General features: G+C 40.2%; 2 protein-coding genes across 5 annotated transcripts in view; one reads left to right on the forward strand and one right to left on the reverse strand.

The window, feature by feature from the left end:
* Positions 1-2,595: 2,595 nt before the first annotated feature.
* LSM5 (LSM5 homolog, U6 small nuclear RNA and mRNA degradation associated) lies at positions 2,596-5,722 on the reverse strand. 2 transcript variants are annotated; one of them, XM_036897511.2, is made up of 5 exons: positions 5,595-5,722; positions 4,348-4,443; positions 4,035-4,062; positions 3,267-3,339; positions 2,596-2,855 (listed from the first exon to the last, which is right to left on the reverse strand). In XM_036897511.2, exons 1-5 carry the CDS (start codon positions 5,638-5,640, stop codon positions 2,823-2,825), a joined length of 276 nt encoding a protein of 91 aa, XP_036753406.1. In that variant the 5' UTR covers positions 5,641-5,722; the 3' UTR covers positions 2,596-2,822. The 2 variants fall into 2 exon arrangements, with proteins under 2 accessions (XP_036753406.1, XP_036753407.1); XM_036897512.2 differs by lacking the exon at positions 5,595-5,722 and adding an exon at positions 4,663-5,532.
* Positions 5,723-9,118: 3,396 nt separating this feature from the next.
* Positions 9,119-15,851, forward strand: part of AVL9 (AVL9 cell migration associated) — a 69,740-nt gene continuing 63,007 nt past the window's right edge. For 2 of the 3 annotated variants that reach the window (XR_005027156.2, XM_036897362.2), the window contains exon 1: positions 9,121-9,452. Coding sequence is in view for 2 of the 3 variants with exons in the window: in XM_036897362.2 (XP_036753257.2) it covers positions 9,360-9,452 (93 nt within the window). In the remaining variant the exon portion in view is untranslated. Of the gene's footprint in view, positions 9,453-15,851 lie in introns of all 3 variants that reach the window. The other variant, XM_036897363.2, reaches the window with a different exon arrangement.

A 15,851-nucleotide genomic window follows, 5' to 3' on the forward strand; every position in this document is an offset into this window, starting at 1 on the left:
CCTACCCTACTTTCAATTGTTATTAGCTTTCCCAGTGATTCTGATACCAGTTTTCAAACCAAAGTTTGAGAAAAGAAAACCCAAATCCACAGTGCAGGCATAGCTTCTGCCTCTCCTGCTCTCATTTTTGCTGAGGCTTCACCTTTTGCTTTAGGGCCCAGCACATGCAGCCCAGCCTCTCAGAAATGAAATACCACCTGTATAAAAAAAAGACACTTAGCAGCAACCTGCCAAAGTGAAAATCCTATATGGTTAGCACATAATACAGTATCATTTCAGCTTAGAACCACTCATTTTACCCTGCTGGACTCTTTAGTCACAGCATTTTCTCTCCAATCCTTATTTATTGTCTAGAACCAACGTTCCTCACCCAAGCACCAAATATTATGGAATTTTGGAGGGTCCAATAAACAGCACCCCTACTGTTTAGAACAGTGGTTCTCCACTATGAGTGTTACTTTGCCCTCAGAGGATATCTGGCAATATCTGGAGCTATTTTTGTTACCAGTTGGGGGAAGCAGGAAGGAAGGATGCCATTGGCATCTAACAGGTGGAGGCCCAGGACAATGATGAACACCCTATGATGCACAGAATGCCCACACAACTGAGAATTTTCCAGACAAAAATGTCAAGTGCCAGTGTTAAGTGACCCTTATTTAGAATAGCACCCATTCTAAACAAACTTCAATGTAAGACAAAAGTTTAAGCAGATAGGAGACACACCATTTTTATGACTTTAAAGACTAGATTAAGAGACCTTGTTTATCTGAAGGCAAGTGAATTTCCTATGACTGAACCCCAGAAGTAGATTATCCCCCTAGCAGGTGAGGTAACTATATGCCTCCGTAAGTGAGGTGAGGCTCCTCTAGAACACCTAGCATGTTGGAGCTAACATATGCCACCTGCAAGCAAATTACCAGGAGGAAAAAATTACCCACAGAATAGCAACTAAAAAGGTAGAAAGAGCACAGTATTACATTTAACCTCCCTCCAAAGGTATGGCAATAACAGGGGGAAAGCATTCCCTCCCAACATGATTCAAAAGCACTGGGCAGGGAAGGTGTGGGCAGCAGGCTCTTACTAGCTCCTGAGAACCAACAGGTTACATCTTTGGAACGTTTGCAAGCTAGCTGTTAAACCCTTGGCAGCTTGAAATCAGCCACAGTAGGAGTATTTATACCATGAAAGTAAAAAGATACCATAAATCAGTGGCTTAGTTTTTTAGAAAATAAAGTTGGATCCTACTTTTACATGGAAACAGTAAAACTGAAGATGGATTCAGGATTTAAATGAAACAAAGAAAACATAAAATACCAAAAAATGTACAATCAGAGCAAAGGTCTTTCTAAGCCATGTGTACCAATGACAAAAACCATAAATAACGAGAACATATAACTACATAAAAACACATTATTTATGCCAAAAAATTCCCACTAACAGGCAAACTACAAACTAGGGAAATTATCTGCAAAATACATGACTAAAAATAACCTATTAATAATCCTTACAAATTAGTTAAGAAAAAGACAAGCATTAAATGGCAAAAAACTCACTTAAGTATTTCACAAGATATAAATGAGTTCAAAATTAATAAAAACTTAAACATACCAGGTTTGCCTATCACAGTGGCAGAGAGAAGGTAGAACATAGCCAATATTGTTAAGTATGTAGAGTACTAGGAAAAACTTTTGGCAAAAGAACAGGTTGACACAGGGAAGACAGTATAACACAGAGAAGACAAGTAGTGATTCTATAGCATCTTACTATGCTGATGGACAGTGACTGTAATGGGGTATGTGGTGGGGAACTGATAATGGGGGAGTGTAGTAACCATAATATTGCTCATGTAATTGTATATTAATGATACCAAAATAATAAAAAATTTTAAAAATTTAAAAATAAAAGAACAGGTTGGTACAAACTTTTTGTTGGCAACATGGTTCTACCCTTTAACCTTCCACATTTACTACTCTAAGAAAAATGAAAGTGTATAAAGATTTAGTTAGACTATTGTGGCCAATAATAATAGGCTAAAGAAGTTATTGTAACTCCATTTAGTGAAATACTATGCATACTCTCACGGTGCTGAATTATTTGGCATGGAAAGATGTTCACCATTTAAATTCAAAAACAGTATTAAATGGAGGCTGCAAGATAGAATATTCAGGATGAGCAAGTTGTGTAAACATAAAATGTGTACTGAAAGTGTACCAATAAAGTCTAAAAGGATATACAGAGAAGAGTGAAGAATAATTCCCTTTTTACTTATCTGCATTTCTACAGTGGGTATATGTTACCTGCATATTTCACTGGTTTGTTTTTAATAGGAGTTAATGGAACTTGAGTTAAGCAGAAAAATCCTTATTTCAATATATCATTGTTTGAAGTGAATTTTGTAAATAATCATCTCAGGTTTTTAAAATATAACTGTTCAAAATCAAAGGTCATCACTTTGGAATAATTTTTGTTTATGTTTAAGAATCAAATGGTTGTGCAAATGAAGCAAATAGGCATAAAATGACAGGAAAGCAAGTGACAATCATAATTACAATCTTTGTTCTACTGGCTATTATGTTATAATAAATAAACTGACAGTTAACCAAAAACACTTTTATTTTTGTCTTCAAAGAACAAACTGTTCTTTTTCTGAGATAATCATGATTAACTTACAAAAACGGGCATTTACAATGCATTTTCAAAGCATTTCCCTTTAACGGGAAACTTAGCTTTACAGAATCCAAATACTAAAAGGTTGGAAAAAATTCCTATTTTCTTGTCATTATAATACAAAACATAATCTAGCATAAGAAAAGGAAATCCATTCATACTTCAGGTCCTTCTCCTCCAGGAACAAGCTGCATAGGAGGAAAAAGAGTTTATTAATAACACCATCACATCATCTAAAAACCCCTACTAAGAGCTCCTCATGAACCAAAGCCACTTTTGCCCCTTCCTCACATTCCCGTTTTCTCCAGGTCATTGCTATCTGTTTATAATTTCCAGCATCATCAATTAATACTTAGTGTGTCAACAATGATTCTTGACAAAATAAAAGACTAAAAAGCCCAAGCAAAATAATCTTTGGACCTAATGTTACCTTCAAGAGTTCAGTTTTGGGGCCCTGATCACCAGAGCATCCCTTTTCCATCTTAAGCACAACTGGGCCATGAACATTTAGTTGAGCAAGTTAGTTCTAGTTACTTCTGTGATCCCTGCCCCACAAATATGAGCTAACATCCAAATAAAATAGCTTTATTGTGTCTTACCATTGTTATATTATTTCCATTAAGCAAAATCTGATCTAATTTAGTAATCCTTCTTCCTTCCGGTGTGATTTCACTAGATGAATAGATACAACAGAGTCAGGATAAATAATAATAATCAAAGCCACCATTCTGATCCCTAAACAAGATTATTCTTGTACATAAATCAATGTGAGGTCAGACAATTTTATCAGTTCTCAAACACAAGGGATATCCACTAGGTGATGTACATTCTTCCTGAACTGATTAACCTAAGATTCACATCCACTAGGACTTATCTCTATAAAAGCTGAAACTTGCTCACAAGATCAAATATGAAATTAAATGTTTACTAGCTCAATTTTTACAATTGCTTACTACCAATTCCTTTCTGTTAAATCAATCTATCAATCTTTACTCAATTCAATTTTGAAAGCCGAAATGCTGGTCATGATCTTTATAACTAATACAATGGAGCCATCATTTACATTTTATTATGCTGTTAAAACACTCTTATTATCAGTTACCTGATTTGACCTGAGCCCTAAGGTTCCTGGCTGTTTTTAGTATGTTCTACCTTAAATTGCTGTCTCCACTAATTTCCTAGCAATTTAGTAGTAATTACATTACAGTAATATGGTAATAATCCTCTGAAATTTTACTGGTATTAGTAAATAAAATTTATTAAAGGTAATTCCAATGTTTCCTCATAAATCATTTTAGACACATTAATGCTGAAATTGCTTTAAATTAAAGAGATTTCCCAATTCTTTAATTTTTAACACTACTCACAACTCAGTGACATCCTCCAGTACCATATCTGAAATAAGGCGTTAAGAAAACAAACATAACAGGTTGAATTTACTCTGGCTTCTGCCTTTATTCAGGTTTAATTATAACACTCAAAACAATGTCTCAAATTCATAATATTTGTAGTTGGTAGGAACTTTTTTTAGTACACACACCTCTTAAAATGCTATCACATGTTCCCTGAGAATAAATTAATTCTTATTATAATAATTACTAAATACTGATTATCTATAGTTCTTCTGTTCTTAAATAACAGAAGAAAAACCCATACCATCACCACCTTTTAAAAGGATACTGACAAAGTCGTCAAATCCTAGAAGCGTGCCAACAATTTCCTTATCACTCTTCATCACAATGTGAATTCTCGATCCTATACATTTGTCCACAAGCTCTATGGATATATTTTTTTTAAAGGAAAAAAAGTGGGGGAGAGGGAAAAGATTATTTTACCCATTCATTTACTTCAACAATTATTTGAGCGCCTACTAGCACTTGTTACTTGCATATGGTAAAAGATAAACTAAGAGAAGTGTTCATTCAAAAAACTTTATAGAGCTTAAACATTTCTCTGTTCAATCATTAACAGAAGTTTCCCCTGTTTGCCACTTACCTATCCTTTGTAGAAATTTATGGTCTTTGTGGTTTTATATTTGTCTGATTAACATATGAACTCCTCCTTTAAAATCTAAACTCCAAGAGAGCTGAGACCTGGTTGTTTTTTGCACATTACTGTATCCCCAATGGACAGTCCCTGGCACACACTAGGAATTCAAAAAGAGTATGTCAAATAAATGAAGGAATGAAAACCTTCAATCACTGACACATCAGCTAACTCACTCTTCAGCTACGAATTAGGAAGAGAGGCATAATTGCCTTCATCAGATATTCCTTCCTGTTAGTACCTCTGCTTTGACAGCAGCTTGAACATCTCTAGCCGGCTTAGCATTATTTGTTATGTTATTTGTCCAGTATTCTATGTACTTCACTGGTTCGTGTTATTATTTTAAGGCAATGGCCGTGATTTAAATGTGAATACTGCCAAGCCACTGTCTGGTACACAGACGCTCAACAACTCTTTGGTTAAAGAAAGGCAAACGGAACTGGTTTCCAGATCCTTCTTTTAAGGGTCATTCTACACTGCACTGCTTCTCTTAATAACCGGCCGGATACAGAACAGGGTGTAATCTGGGGAACTTAAAAAAATGCCAAGTTGAGGACTGGGACTGCTACCCGTGAACGTGGTAGGCGAGCGCACAACAACGAAGGCCGACCACGCATTCATAAATTATAGACCGTTTCCGTGACGACTTGGTTTGGGGAGTCACAAGTCTCTCCCTCAAGGAGCCTTACCACGCTGAAGAGACATGGGCGGCCCACGGCCGCAGAGACTTGGGGCCTGGAGACACGCCGCGGAAGGAGAAAGCAGCTGGCCGGTTACGCTTCCCTAACACTCGGCCAGGGGCTGCCTCGGCCGCAGCCCCTAAACCCCCAACCATAAGCTCCAGCTCCCTCCCGCCCCGCTCCCCACAGGACGGGAGTTACCAAGAGGTAGTAGCTGCGACGGGTTTGTGGTCGCGTTAGCCGCCATGGCTACGCCGGAAATGGCCTGCTTCCATCCACAGAGGGGCGGTGAGTTTGAAAGAGCGCGCTTCCGCTTTTTTCCGCAGCGCGGACAGGCTCGACCAATCTGAGGCCGAGTGTGCGATCGGTCCAGTCCACGTGGGTCTTGCCAAGTAATTTCCCGGGCACTGTGAACCCGGGAAAAGTAACAGGCCATTGAACATTCTGCGGGCCTGACAGATACCCACTTTCCCCTCAAAGTTTCTGGGAGACGTTAAAAATATCCTGCCTTGAAGAGCTGAATAGACACTTCTCCAAAGAAGAAATTCAAATGGCCAACAGGCACATGAAAAGATGCTCCACATCGCTAATCATCAGAGAAATGCAAATTAAAACCACAATGAGATATCACCTCACACCAGTTAGGATGGCCAACATCCAAAAGACAAACAACAAATGCTGGCGAGGATGTGGAGAAAGGGGAACCCTCCTTCACTGCTGGTGGGAATGTAAATTAGTTCAACCATTGTGGAAAGAAGTATGGAGGTTCCTCAAAAAACTCAAAATAGAAATACCATTTGACCCAGGAATTCCACTCCTAGGAATTTACCCTAAGAATGCAGCAGCCCAGTTTGAAAAAGACATGTGCACCCCTATGTTTATTGCTGCACTATTTACAATAGCCAAGAAATGGAAGCAACCTGAGTGTCCAGTAGTAGATGAATGGATAAAGAAGATGTGGTACATATACACAATGGAATATTATTCAGCCATAAGAAGAAAACAAATCCTACCATTTGCAACAACATGGATGGAACTAGAGGGTATTATGCTCAGTGAAATAAGCCAGGTGGAGAAAGACAAGTACCAAATTATTTCACTCATCTGTGGAGTATAAGAACAAAGAAAAAACTGAAGGGACAAAACAGCAGCAGATTCACAGAACCCAAGAATGGACTAACAGTTACCAAAGGGAAAGGGACTGGGGAGGGTGGGTGGGAGGGGAGGGATAAGCGGAGAAAAGGGGCATTACAATTAGCACACATAATGTAGGGGGGTGGGGGGACACGGGAAAGGCAGAACATACAGAGAAGACAAGTAATGATTCTATAGCATCTTACTACACTGATGGACAGTGACTGTAATGGGGTATGTGGGGGGGGACTTGATAATAGGGGGAGTCTAGTAACCATAATGTTGGTCAAGTAATTGTACATTAACGATACCAAATATATATATATCCTGCCTTGTTAATAAATTCTTCTTCTAACCCGGAAGGCTTCTCAAAATACGGAAACCTTTGAGTTGTCTCATTTTCCACTATAAGGTTGCATCTCACTTCAAACCAAGATCTTTCTTAAAACCAGTATAAATCAATTCGATTTTCCCACCACAAATTCATTGTGTTGCAATTTCGTAAAAGCCATTCATTTTCTTAAGGAATTACTGTTTTTAAAGTCCAGCGGACTAAAAACCCACAACCAACATTTAAAAAAAATTTTTCTAGCGTGGGAATTTAAGATATGTTTTCTATTTATTTCTACCACCTTATTTATTTCATTGTTCTTATTTTACTATATCTAGAAGTCTAATTCATTAGGACTTTGTATTTACTTTCTTCAGCCAACACATACTGTCTAACAAGCAACCAACCACCAGATGTCTCTCTATGTTAATGTTAATGTCATCACACTTAAGAACCCTTAACGCTTTTTGCACTTGCTGTTTTGAAAAAAGAGAACAAATTCTCGGCCTTACTCTCTTTTATATTTGTATGCAAGGATCTTAAAGGTGGAGGATCAAAACAGCAGAGGCCAGAAAAACATCATTCATTCATACACAACAAATAGTTGTAAAGCACCATCATTTATTCATTAAAGAATTACTTATTAGTTGCAAACTATTTGACTAGCATTTTGCTGAGTACAAAACTGTACAAAACAACTACAAGGTTTTCTGCCCTTGTAGGAGCTGAAGATTGAATGGGGAAGAAAGACAATGAACAAACATTATGTACATGGCTCGTAAAATTTAATATATACAGCAAAAGACCTCTTTCAGCATCAGGGACCCTAGAGAATTAGTTATGATTTACCACAAATGTCAGCGAGGAGGTTCAGAAAGCCCTCATAAATGGGCCCTACATTTCAAAGCTCCCTAGAATTCAGCCTTCTAAATACCAAGCCAATCCTGGCTTTTTTGCGTTTCATAAAATATTGAGTGCCTACTATGTGCGAGGATTCTCACAAATACACCTACTCGATCTTTATGACTATCCTTTGAGACAGGTGTTAGAATGAACTTCCTCAGGTTAAATAATTTGCCCACTGATCACATAGATAGCTTGGAAAACTTCGCAAAGCAACTGACAGTAATCTAATCTTGGAGGATGGGTAAGAATTCATCTTTTGCCCAAATGATTTCCCTAAATAATCTCAGTCCTTCGCGATTTTACTTCCTTGCACTCAAGATGCTCTGTCCCCCAGTTCTGGTAAAAATCCTGCTCATCTTTCAAAACCCTTCAAAGGTGACCCCCTCTTTGAGGATTCTCTGACTTGAAGATTCGGTGGGCTCTGTCATTGTCCTGCAACAAGGTTAATAGCTCTCAGAATACTCCCAATATATTCTCTTATAATTATCTATCCAAGGGGTTACCACCCCTCACAAAAGACTATTAGTTCCTCAAAGTCAAGAATTTTGGGAAGCAGTATAGTGATTAACCCCACTGGTTTTGAAATGAAATTAGTTAGGTTCAAATCCCATCACCACAATTCTTTCTCTTTACCTGACCTTAGACTAGTTAATTAACCTAAGTCCCAATTTACCATTGGAAAAAAATGACGATAATCGTATCTATTTGTAGGATTGTTATGAAGACTGAGATTATCCGTGAAAAGTGGTTAGCAGAGCACTGGCACATAGAGCTTTTTCATGAAATGTGTGCAGTTATTGCTTATTTATCTTTGTTTCCTAACGCTTAACGTGGTGAGTGGCTTAGAGTGGGTGCTACAAAAGCTAGCATTGCTTATGTTCATATTTATATCTAATTTCTATAACCCATTATAAACCATAGAATACACAGATACAAAGCCGCACCAATATGCCTCCATGTTATCAAATATTTAAGGGTAAAAGCGAAGGAAGGGACATGAAGGAACTGGATACTCGGAGGTGAACAAAAAAGATGTTTAAAAGAAAGAAGAAAAGCTGAGGAAAAAGGAGGGAAGCGGCGGGGTTTTAAGGGAAGAAGTGAGGGCAAAGCAGGCGAAAGCGGGTTGAGACCGCACGGGGGGAGCAGGGTACAGGGAACAGGTGTGCGGTGTGCTAGGCGGTGCACCCAGGCAACAGGTGTGCGGTCCGCAGGGAGGCCCACCCAGGCCCCGCCCCATCCCAACACCAGTGCCCTCGGCGCCCTCGTCCCCCGCCACCAGGGCTCCGCCCCCTCCCCTCAGACCACGCCCCAGGCCCCTCCCCCTCCTGTCCTGCCCCGCCCGCCGGCGACGGCAGCGCACCGGGTGACAGCCCGGAAGCAGCGGAAGCGGCTGAGGGAAACGCGGCCATCGGCCCCGGAGGGCGGTGCGGTGGTGCAGGAGCCTGCGTCCGCTCCGGGCGCCCTGCGGGGCCCTCATGCGGCTCCCTCGCTGACACCTGAAATCCGCCGCACGCGGTCCTCCTGGAGACCGCTGGGTCGCCCCGCCTGCCGCCCTTGGCGGTTGAAATCGTGGTGCGGAACCGCGGCCGCCGCCCATGGAGAAGGCCGGGCGGGGCGGTACTGGCTCCTCGCGGGGGCCCGTACTCCACATCGTGGTGGTCGGCTTTCATCACAAGAAGGGCTGCCAGGTGAGGAAGGGGCCCGAACCCGCCTCTGGCCGTTCGCGGATTCGCGCGCCTCGGTTCTCCGCCCCGCTCGGCTCCGTCATCCCTCCAGTGCCTTCGGCCTCCCCGCCTCTGAGCTAGACGCCTCTCTCCGGCTCCTCGCACTCGCCCCACCCGAGGCCCATATCCCCGACTCCCTTCTATCTCCTGCCCTGAAAATCGTATTTTGAGTAGCAGAGGAGCTAAGCGTTGGCGTGTTGGGTTGGCAGGTGTTTTTAAGTTTTTTGGTGGAGTGGGTCCCACTCTCCTCATCCATCTCTTGTCTCTATTGGTCTTCTGGGTATCCACCTGTAAGGGGAGCGCTTAGAGAAATTCAGTCCTTAGACTGCATTTTGAAGGTAATGAGCTCAGTGGGCTCGGGTTGATTGAAGCACAGACGGAGCCGTGGGAAAGTCAACTTCCTTTGTTTACCCGTGGAAACCCTAGAATCCGTCCGTCGTGTTCGGGTGGTGTATTGACTCCGCCCCCTTCCCATTGGGCCTTGGTTTTGCTATTTGATCGTCCAGATTTTGCCTTTTGGTGAGTAACTGACCTCCCCAGCTCAATTGCAATAAGAGCAGGTGTATTTACCGAGCAAAGAAATATACAAATACAAGTCATTTTTAAGCTTCATCATTGAAATGGTGAACGAGAGCAATGGAACATTTTTACAGTCTATGCATTGAAGGCAAGGAAACAAAATAGAAGCAAATGAGCAGCATTGAAAGACAGTGATGTCATTATGTGCTATTGAATAGTAAATTGAAATGCTTAAAGTGCTAAAAATACTACTACCACTAGGTAATAGAGCTCATGATTTCTTGCAATGTACAGATAATGTAACATTTTAGATCTGGTAGCAAAATTTAAGTTCCTTAGAGGATAACAGAAAAGTGGTGGAGTGAAAAGATAGCTGGGTATATATTGTAAAAACTGCTCAACTTTAAAATATATCATATTCATTGCCCCTCAGGTAAAAGCCCTATAGAAACATACCGAGGGGGAAGTGGCATTAAATGTGAAATTAAAACATTTTTTAAAATGTCAAACAACAGCAGTAGAATACAAGTTTTAAAAATGTGGCCCTATATTTAGAGGTAGGATAGATATTTTAAATTGAACCATGGTATGCAGACACAGTATTAATCGTCATTAGATTTTTCATACTTTAAAACTCCACATTTTTTTACTTAGTTGTCATGTTATAACTTATTTTGGATATGGCTGAAAGAACTGAAGCCTGGAGGAAGTAAAATGATCTTACTGAGGTCACACGGCAAAACAAATCCTGAAGTCAGAATTGCTTCTGGCACCATGTGTGTTCATTCTGCTGATCTATGTGGCATTTAGGAACCACTTAGAGTAAAGAAGGAAGTGGGAGCCCACTTCCAAACCAAACTGAATGGAACTTTTAAAGACAAAAAAGGAACTATTGGTAGGAGATAGAGTAAAATCTTTTAGTTTTTGCTGTCATCTAGTGTCAAGATTAATAAGTTTTGTACCTGCTTTATTGGCGAGTTTTATACCTACTTTATTGGCAAAGGTAATAGAATTTGTATTTCCAGAAATAAAAAAATATTTATTTTAGGAAACAAAATGTAATGTTGCTTAGTGGATAAAGTGAAGGTTCCTGTGGCCAGGATTCTCACCTGGCCTGGTTGGCTCGCTCACTACACATGTGTGGTCAGTACGTTGCCCTTGACTCTTTATAAAGAGCTCCTCCGCCCAGTGCTCTGGATGACACGATGGCATGGGCACAGGGTGTGACATAGACTGAGGACAGAGACTGAGATGGCTGCAGGGGTAGAGAGGCCCAAAGGCAGAGACCAGCTTTCCACATGCAGACACGCTCTGAGTGGATGGGATTCTAGTGATTGACCTGCCACCGTGGGATTAAAGTTCCATAGTGAACTTGCCTGGGGCTGAAACCCATTGGCAAGACAGAGTAAATGAAACTAAACAACATACTGTTCTAAAATGAAAGAGGCACTTTGGGCTGAAGTAGCACCCTGGGTGCCATGGCATTTCTCTGTATTTGTCTGGCTTTTGGTTTTAGCAGTGAGGTAGCAGGGACTGGTTTTATAAAAACAGTGTGCTTGGAGTCAGAAGATCCAGATGATGTCCTGGCTTCACAGCTCTTGTGAGCTCCAAGCAAGTCCAAATTGCTTACTTTTTCTGCACCTCATTATTTTCTACCAGATTTCTTCAGAGGAATTTTAGACCTAACAAGAATTCTTAGAGATCATCTACTCCATTTCCCTTAAATTTACAGATGAGTAAACTGAAATCCAGAAAGGTTAAAGGACTTGAGCATACTTGGCTAGTTTGGTGCTACCAGAAAAACCAGAGCTGGATAATAGTTAAAGTTGTAAAAAGTTTTCAGACAAGCTGTTGCAGTAGGGGGAAAGAGACCTCAGTACAGAACTGGGCTCAATTCCAAATACAATGAAGAAAAGCAGGAATTTATAGCTAAGGAGCGGAATGGGGATCAGTGAGGGGAAAATTACTATCTCAGGAGTGGTGGTGGGGTTCTGGCTAAGCCCACCTAACAGGATTCTTGCTAAAATTAGGCAATGCAGAGACTAACAGGGAAGCCCTAGTTGAGAAGAGAGTCCAGAGAAGCCTGACTTAAAGTTTGGTTAAGGAGAAATTATTTGTCAGCTAAAGCTGAAACCCAGATGTCCCTAGTATTTATAACTACATCTCTTAATAGCACTTTTAGGTTGTAAGCTCCTAGTAGAAAGGAAATATATGCCTTGAGTAATTGATTGATTTTTATTTATCTGTTTATTTATTTATTGAGGCCCATATGGTGCTTCAGAGACAAGGGCAATTATTTTTTTATGCTTGTTGAGTGTCTGCTCACCTGGGTTGCTGATAGAATGGAGGAGAATGCAGTGGGTTCTGCCACAGTGCAATGAAAGATGAGAAACCTAGTATGGATTATTTTCTTACTGCTGACCAAAAGACAGCTTTTTTAAATGTCTCACCTCTCAAAGCAGAAAATGAAGAGTTAAGAACTTAGTTTTTGCAAATCAAACTAGGATTTGTTACAGGTAGTCATAGTCTAAATAATGCACAGTGAATAAAAAGGTGATTTTTAGATTGATAAATTGCAGTCTGTAGCTTTTGCAAGAGTCAAACATTTATTTTAGTAGACCTATTACTCAAAAATTTTGGCTTACTAGTAATCCTCTGTTAATTTTCTTCTCGTGGAGATTGGTTGGATAGATGGCACTATGATTTTTCAACTCTAAAGAGAGGGTTTGGGGAGTGGATAATCTGAAAAACCTTCATTCGGAAACGCTCTGTGGTATTAGCCGGGTTGTGTGTAGGGCCACAGCCAGTCTGCTCAGACAACAGAGCAAATGAATGAAAAAATATCTTATACTAAGTTGGTTGATGAAATTGACAGGTCAAGTCAGTAAAAAACAATGGAACTTTTGCTGGAGCCATAATTTGTGTAAAGTCATAGTAGTTCATCCAAGTGGAACAGGAGATTCAGTGGATATATATAATAGTATTGGAAACAATGGGGAAATAGTTTGTTCACCTACATTTTTTTCTGTTTTGATTGCCCTACAGTTCCCCTTCTTTTGTCTTAGTTTTTCTAAAATACTGAGAATGATGTTGATTTTGCCAGGTAAAAAGGAGTAATGTAAAAGTGTTTTAAAATTTCCAGTGTATGTCATATTCCTAAAGTTCTTCACCTCTACAAATCAATGTCTTTTTAGATGTCCTACATCTAAAAATGTGGGCTTTCTTAAAGCCTTCAAAATCAAGTACATTTCATGTTTTCAAAAGTGCATGTGTGTTACAGGTGTTAAGTCTTAGAATATTCTTAAGCCTTCAAAATCAAGAATATTTCCTGTTTTGGAAAGTGCATGTGTTATAGGTTTTAAGTCTTAGAATGTTCTAGAGACTGCTGTTCCTTTTCAATCAATGTATCAGGTGATTCAAAGGCTCTAATTGTGTAAGACTTCCCTCAGGATGAATTAACCAGCTACCATAGTCTTTTCCATTTTAGTTCCAGGTGTAAAGGATTAAAAGTGGATGGCTTATTGAATTTTTACTCTGACATCAGAGTGTTTTAGTTTGTGTTGTGTGAGGGTGCTTTATCAAATTGCTCTTCCAAGTGTTCACAATGCTGCACGTCACGTTGATCATAAGTTCTTTACGTGCACTGAGATTATTCATAGTATAGATTCCCATACTTTATTGTAATTTGTAATTTTGTAATTCAAGTGAACAGAAGTAAAACCTTTGTTTAAAAGTAATGCCATTCAGCAGTCTGCTGGGCTAAGCATAACTTTATGTAGAGGAATGTACTAAATCTTTGTGGACTCTTCTGTTATAAAGGTGCTCTATGGTGCTATGGTAAAGGAGTCAGGCGGTCAAAGACCATCTTCTAATGCAGCACAGCTGTGTTGAATGTCCCCAAACTAGGCATGTAGATGTTCATCTTGTTTCCTACATTTTTTCCACCTTTGACACCTTCAGATGTATTTTAAATGAAAATGCCTTCATTTAAATTAAAACGGACGTCTGATGGCAGAGTAACTGATGAAGCAGATGTCAAGTTTGCAACTTAGTGAGATGCTGCGGCAGCTATGTCAAAAGGCAAAGCAAATATGCAGCACAGATATGTGTGACTCTTTTTGAATCCCTTGGCAGGAGCAAGCAGTGATACTTGTGAACACAGATATGTGAAATTCTTCTTAAATCCCACAGCAGGAACAAGCAGTGGTGCTTATGGTAACCAAACGGTGAGAGGCATGGGCTTGTCAAACCATTGAGTTATGGCAGCCCAGCCAGCCAGCCAGCTTCTGAGTCGTGTTTATGGAGGCAGGCAGCTATGGTGGCCAGAACAGCATGAGTGGATATGACCAAATATTACAGGAAAAGGCCAGTGCTTTTCAATCAAGCATTGCATAGGCAGCAAAGGAGCAATGAACAGAAGCTTCTACAGTAGTGGAAGCCATGCATCTGTGGGAGGGAACAGAATGAGAGGGATGGCTAGCATGTCCAGTATGAGTGGTAGATGGAGGATTATAATTATCCTGATCAGTGACTCTTGGTCAACATTTGTGTGGTCAACAAAACTTAAGTTTAATAGTTTTGCAATATAAGCTTGTGATTTAGGCTTAATCTAAGTGGAAAATCAGGATTGTTTTATTAAAGACTTAAGGTTCAGTATTTTTGAACATATATATTCATATAAGATGTAACAACCAAGTATAACTGTTAAACAATTTTCAGCTTTTCTCAAGTTAGTTATATTATAGGACATACTTAAGCAGTAAGTGTATTATGGTGAATTATGTTGAATATTGCTCTTACACCACATTACATTGAACACTGGATGCATGTTCAAAGATGCTTTTTTGTAAAACTCAATACAGGAGCTGTGTCTGTAATTAAAAGTGAAACATTTGGCATGCTTGCTAATTCTAGTTTCATTTAATAACCTGAGGCATGTAAGTTTAAGCAGTTAATGGGGAGAATTTTGAGACACAATACCAGTACTTTAGAATTTTGGTCTTGGTCTTTGTATGAAATTCGGAGGCCTTGATTTAAATCTTCTCTTGTATTATTATTTCCTTTTGGGTGTATTGCTATAGCTCCAGGGCGAGTCCTGGTGAAACCAAAATAAGTCAAGGGAAAAGGATAGGTTGGGAGAAAGGCTCTTATTTCCTACAGTCACTAGCCAGGCTCAGCTCCGTCTGTCTCCTCTGGCCGCTTCTCATGCTCCCCTCCCCCTACCTGCCCCATCCGGCAGGAACTCCATGGGTGGCTCCTTGGTGTCTGGCAAAAGCCAGACCAATTCCATACCAGTAACAGAGGGGAGGAGAGAATAGCCGTTTTCTCTCCACCTGTTGCACCAGTTCTACAGGAGTGCTCTGCAGTGGTTAACACCTATTGACATGTAAATGAACTAAGGCTAGGCAGGAGATCCTGGAAATTTTGCCATTTGCCCCACAATCCACCCCTCTAGAATTCTTGCCTCACAGTCTATGTGTCCCCAATCTTCTGCAATGGCCCCTGTGAGAAAACTAGAGCACTGTAATCAGACTAACAATATACAAAAAAACAATAGTAGTTATGACACAGAGATCAATAAAGTCATGACAGTCCTTAAACCTGTGGGTCCAGCTGGGTTCAGAGTCCTACTCAGATTAATTCCATAGCTCACCGATTCCACAAGAGGCAAGCAGCTGAACTGGTAGGGAGCTCTGTGCACACTAAGCAGCATCTGTAGCTAGGAGGTAGGCCCAATCAGCAAAGACTGTAGAAGAAAATAAGCTTAAGGGTGATAAAATACATGTTTAATGATATCAGTGTAGGCAAATCTTGTCCATTAAGAAGGCTACTGGAAGCACATGC

Source organism: Manis pentadactyla, chromosome 7, assembly GCF_030020395.1.
Source record: "Manis pentadactyla isolate mManPen7 chromosome 7, mManPen7.hap1, whole genome shotgun sequence".
NCBI lineage: Eukaryota > Metazoa > Chordata > Mammalia > Pholidota > Manidae > Manis > Manis pentadactyla.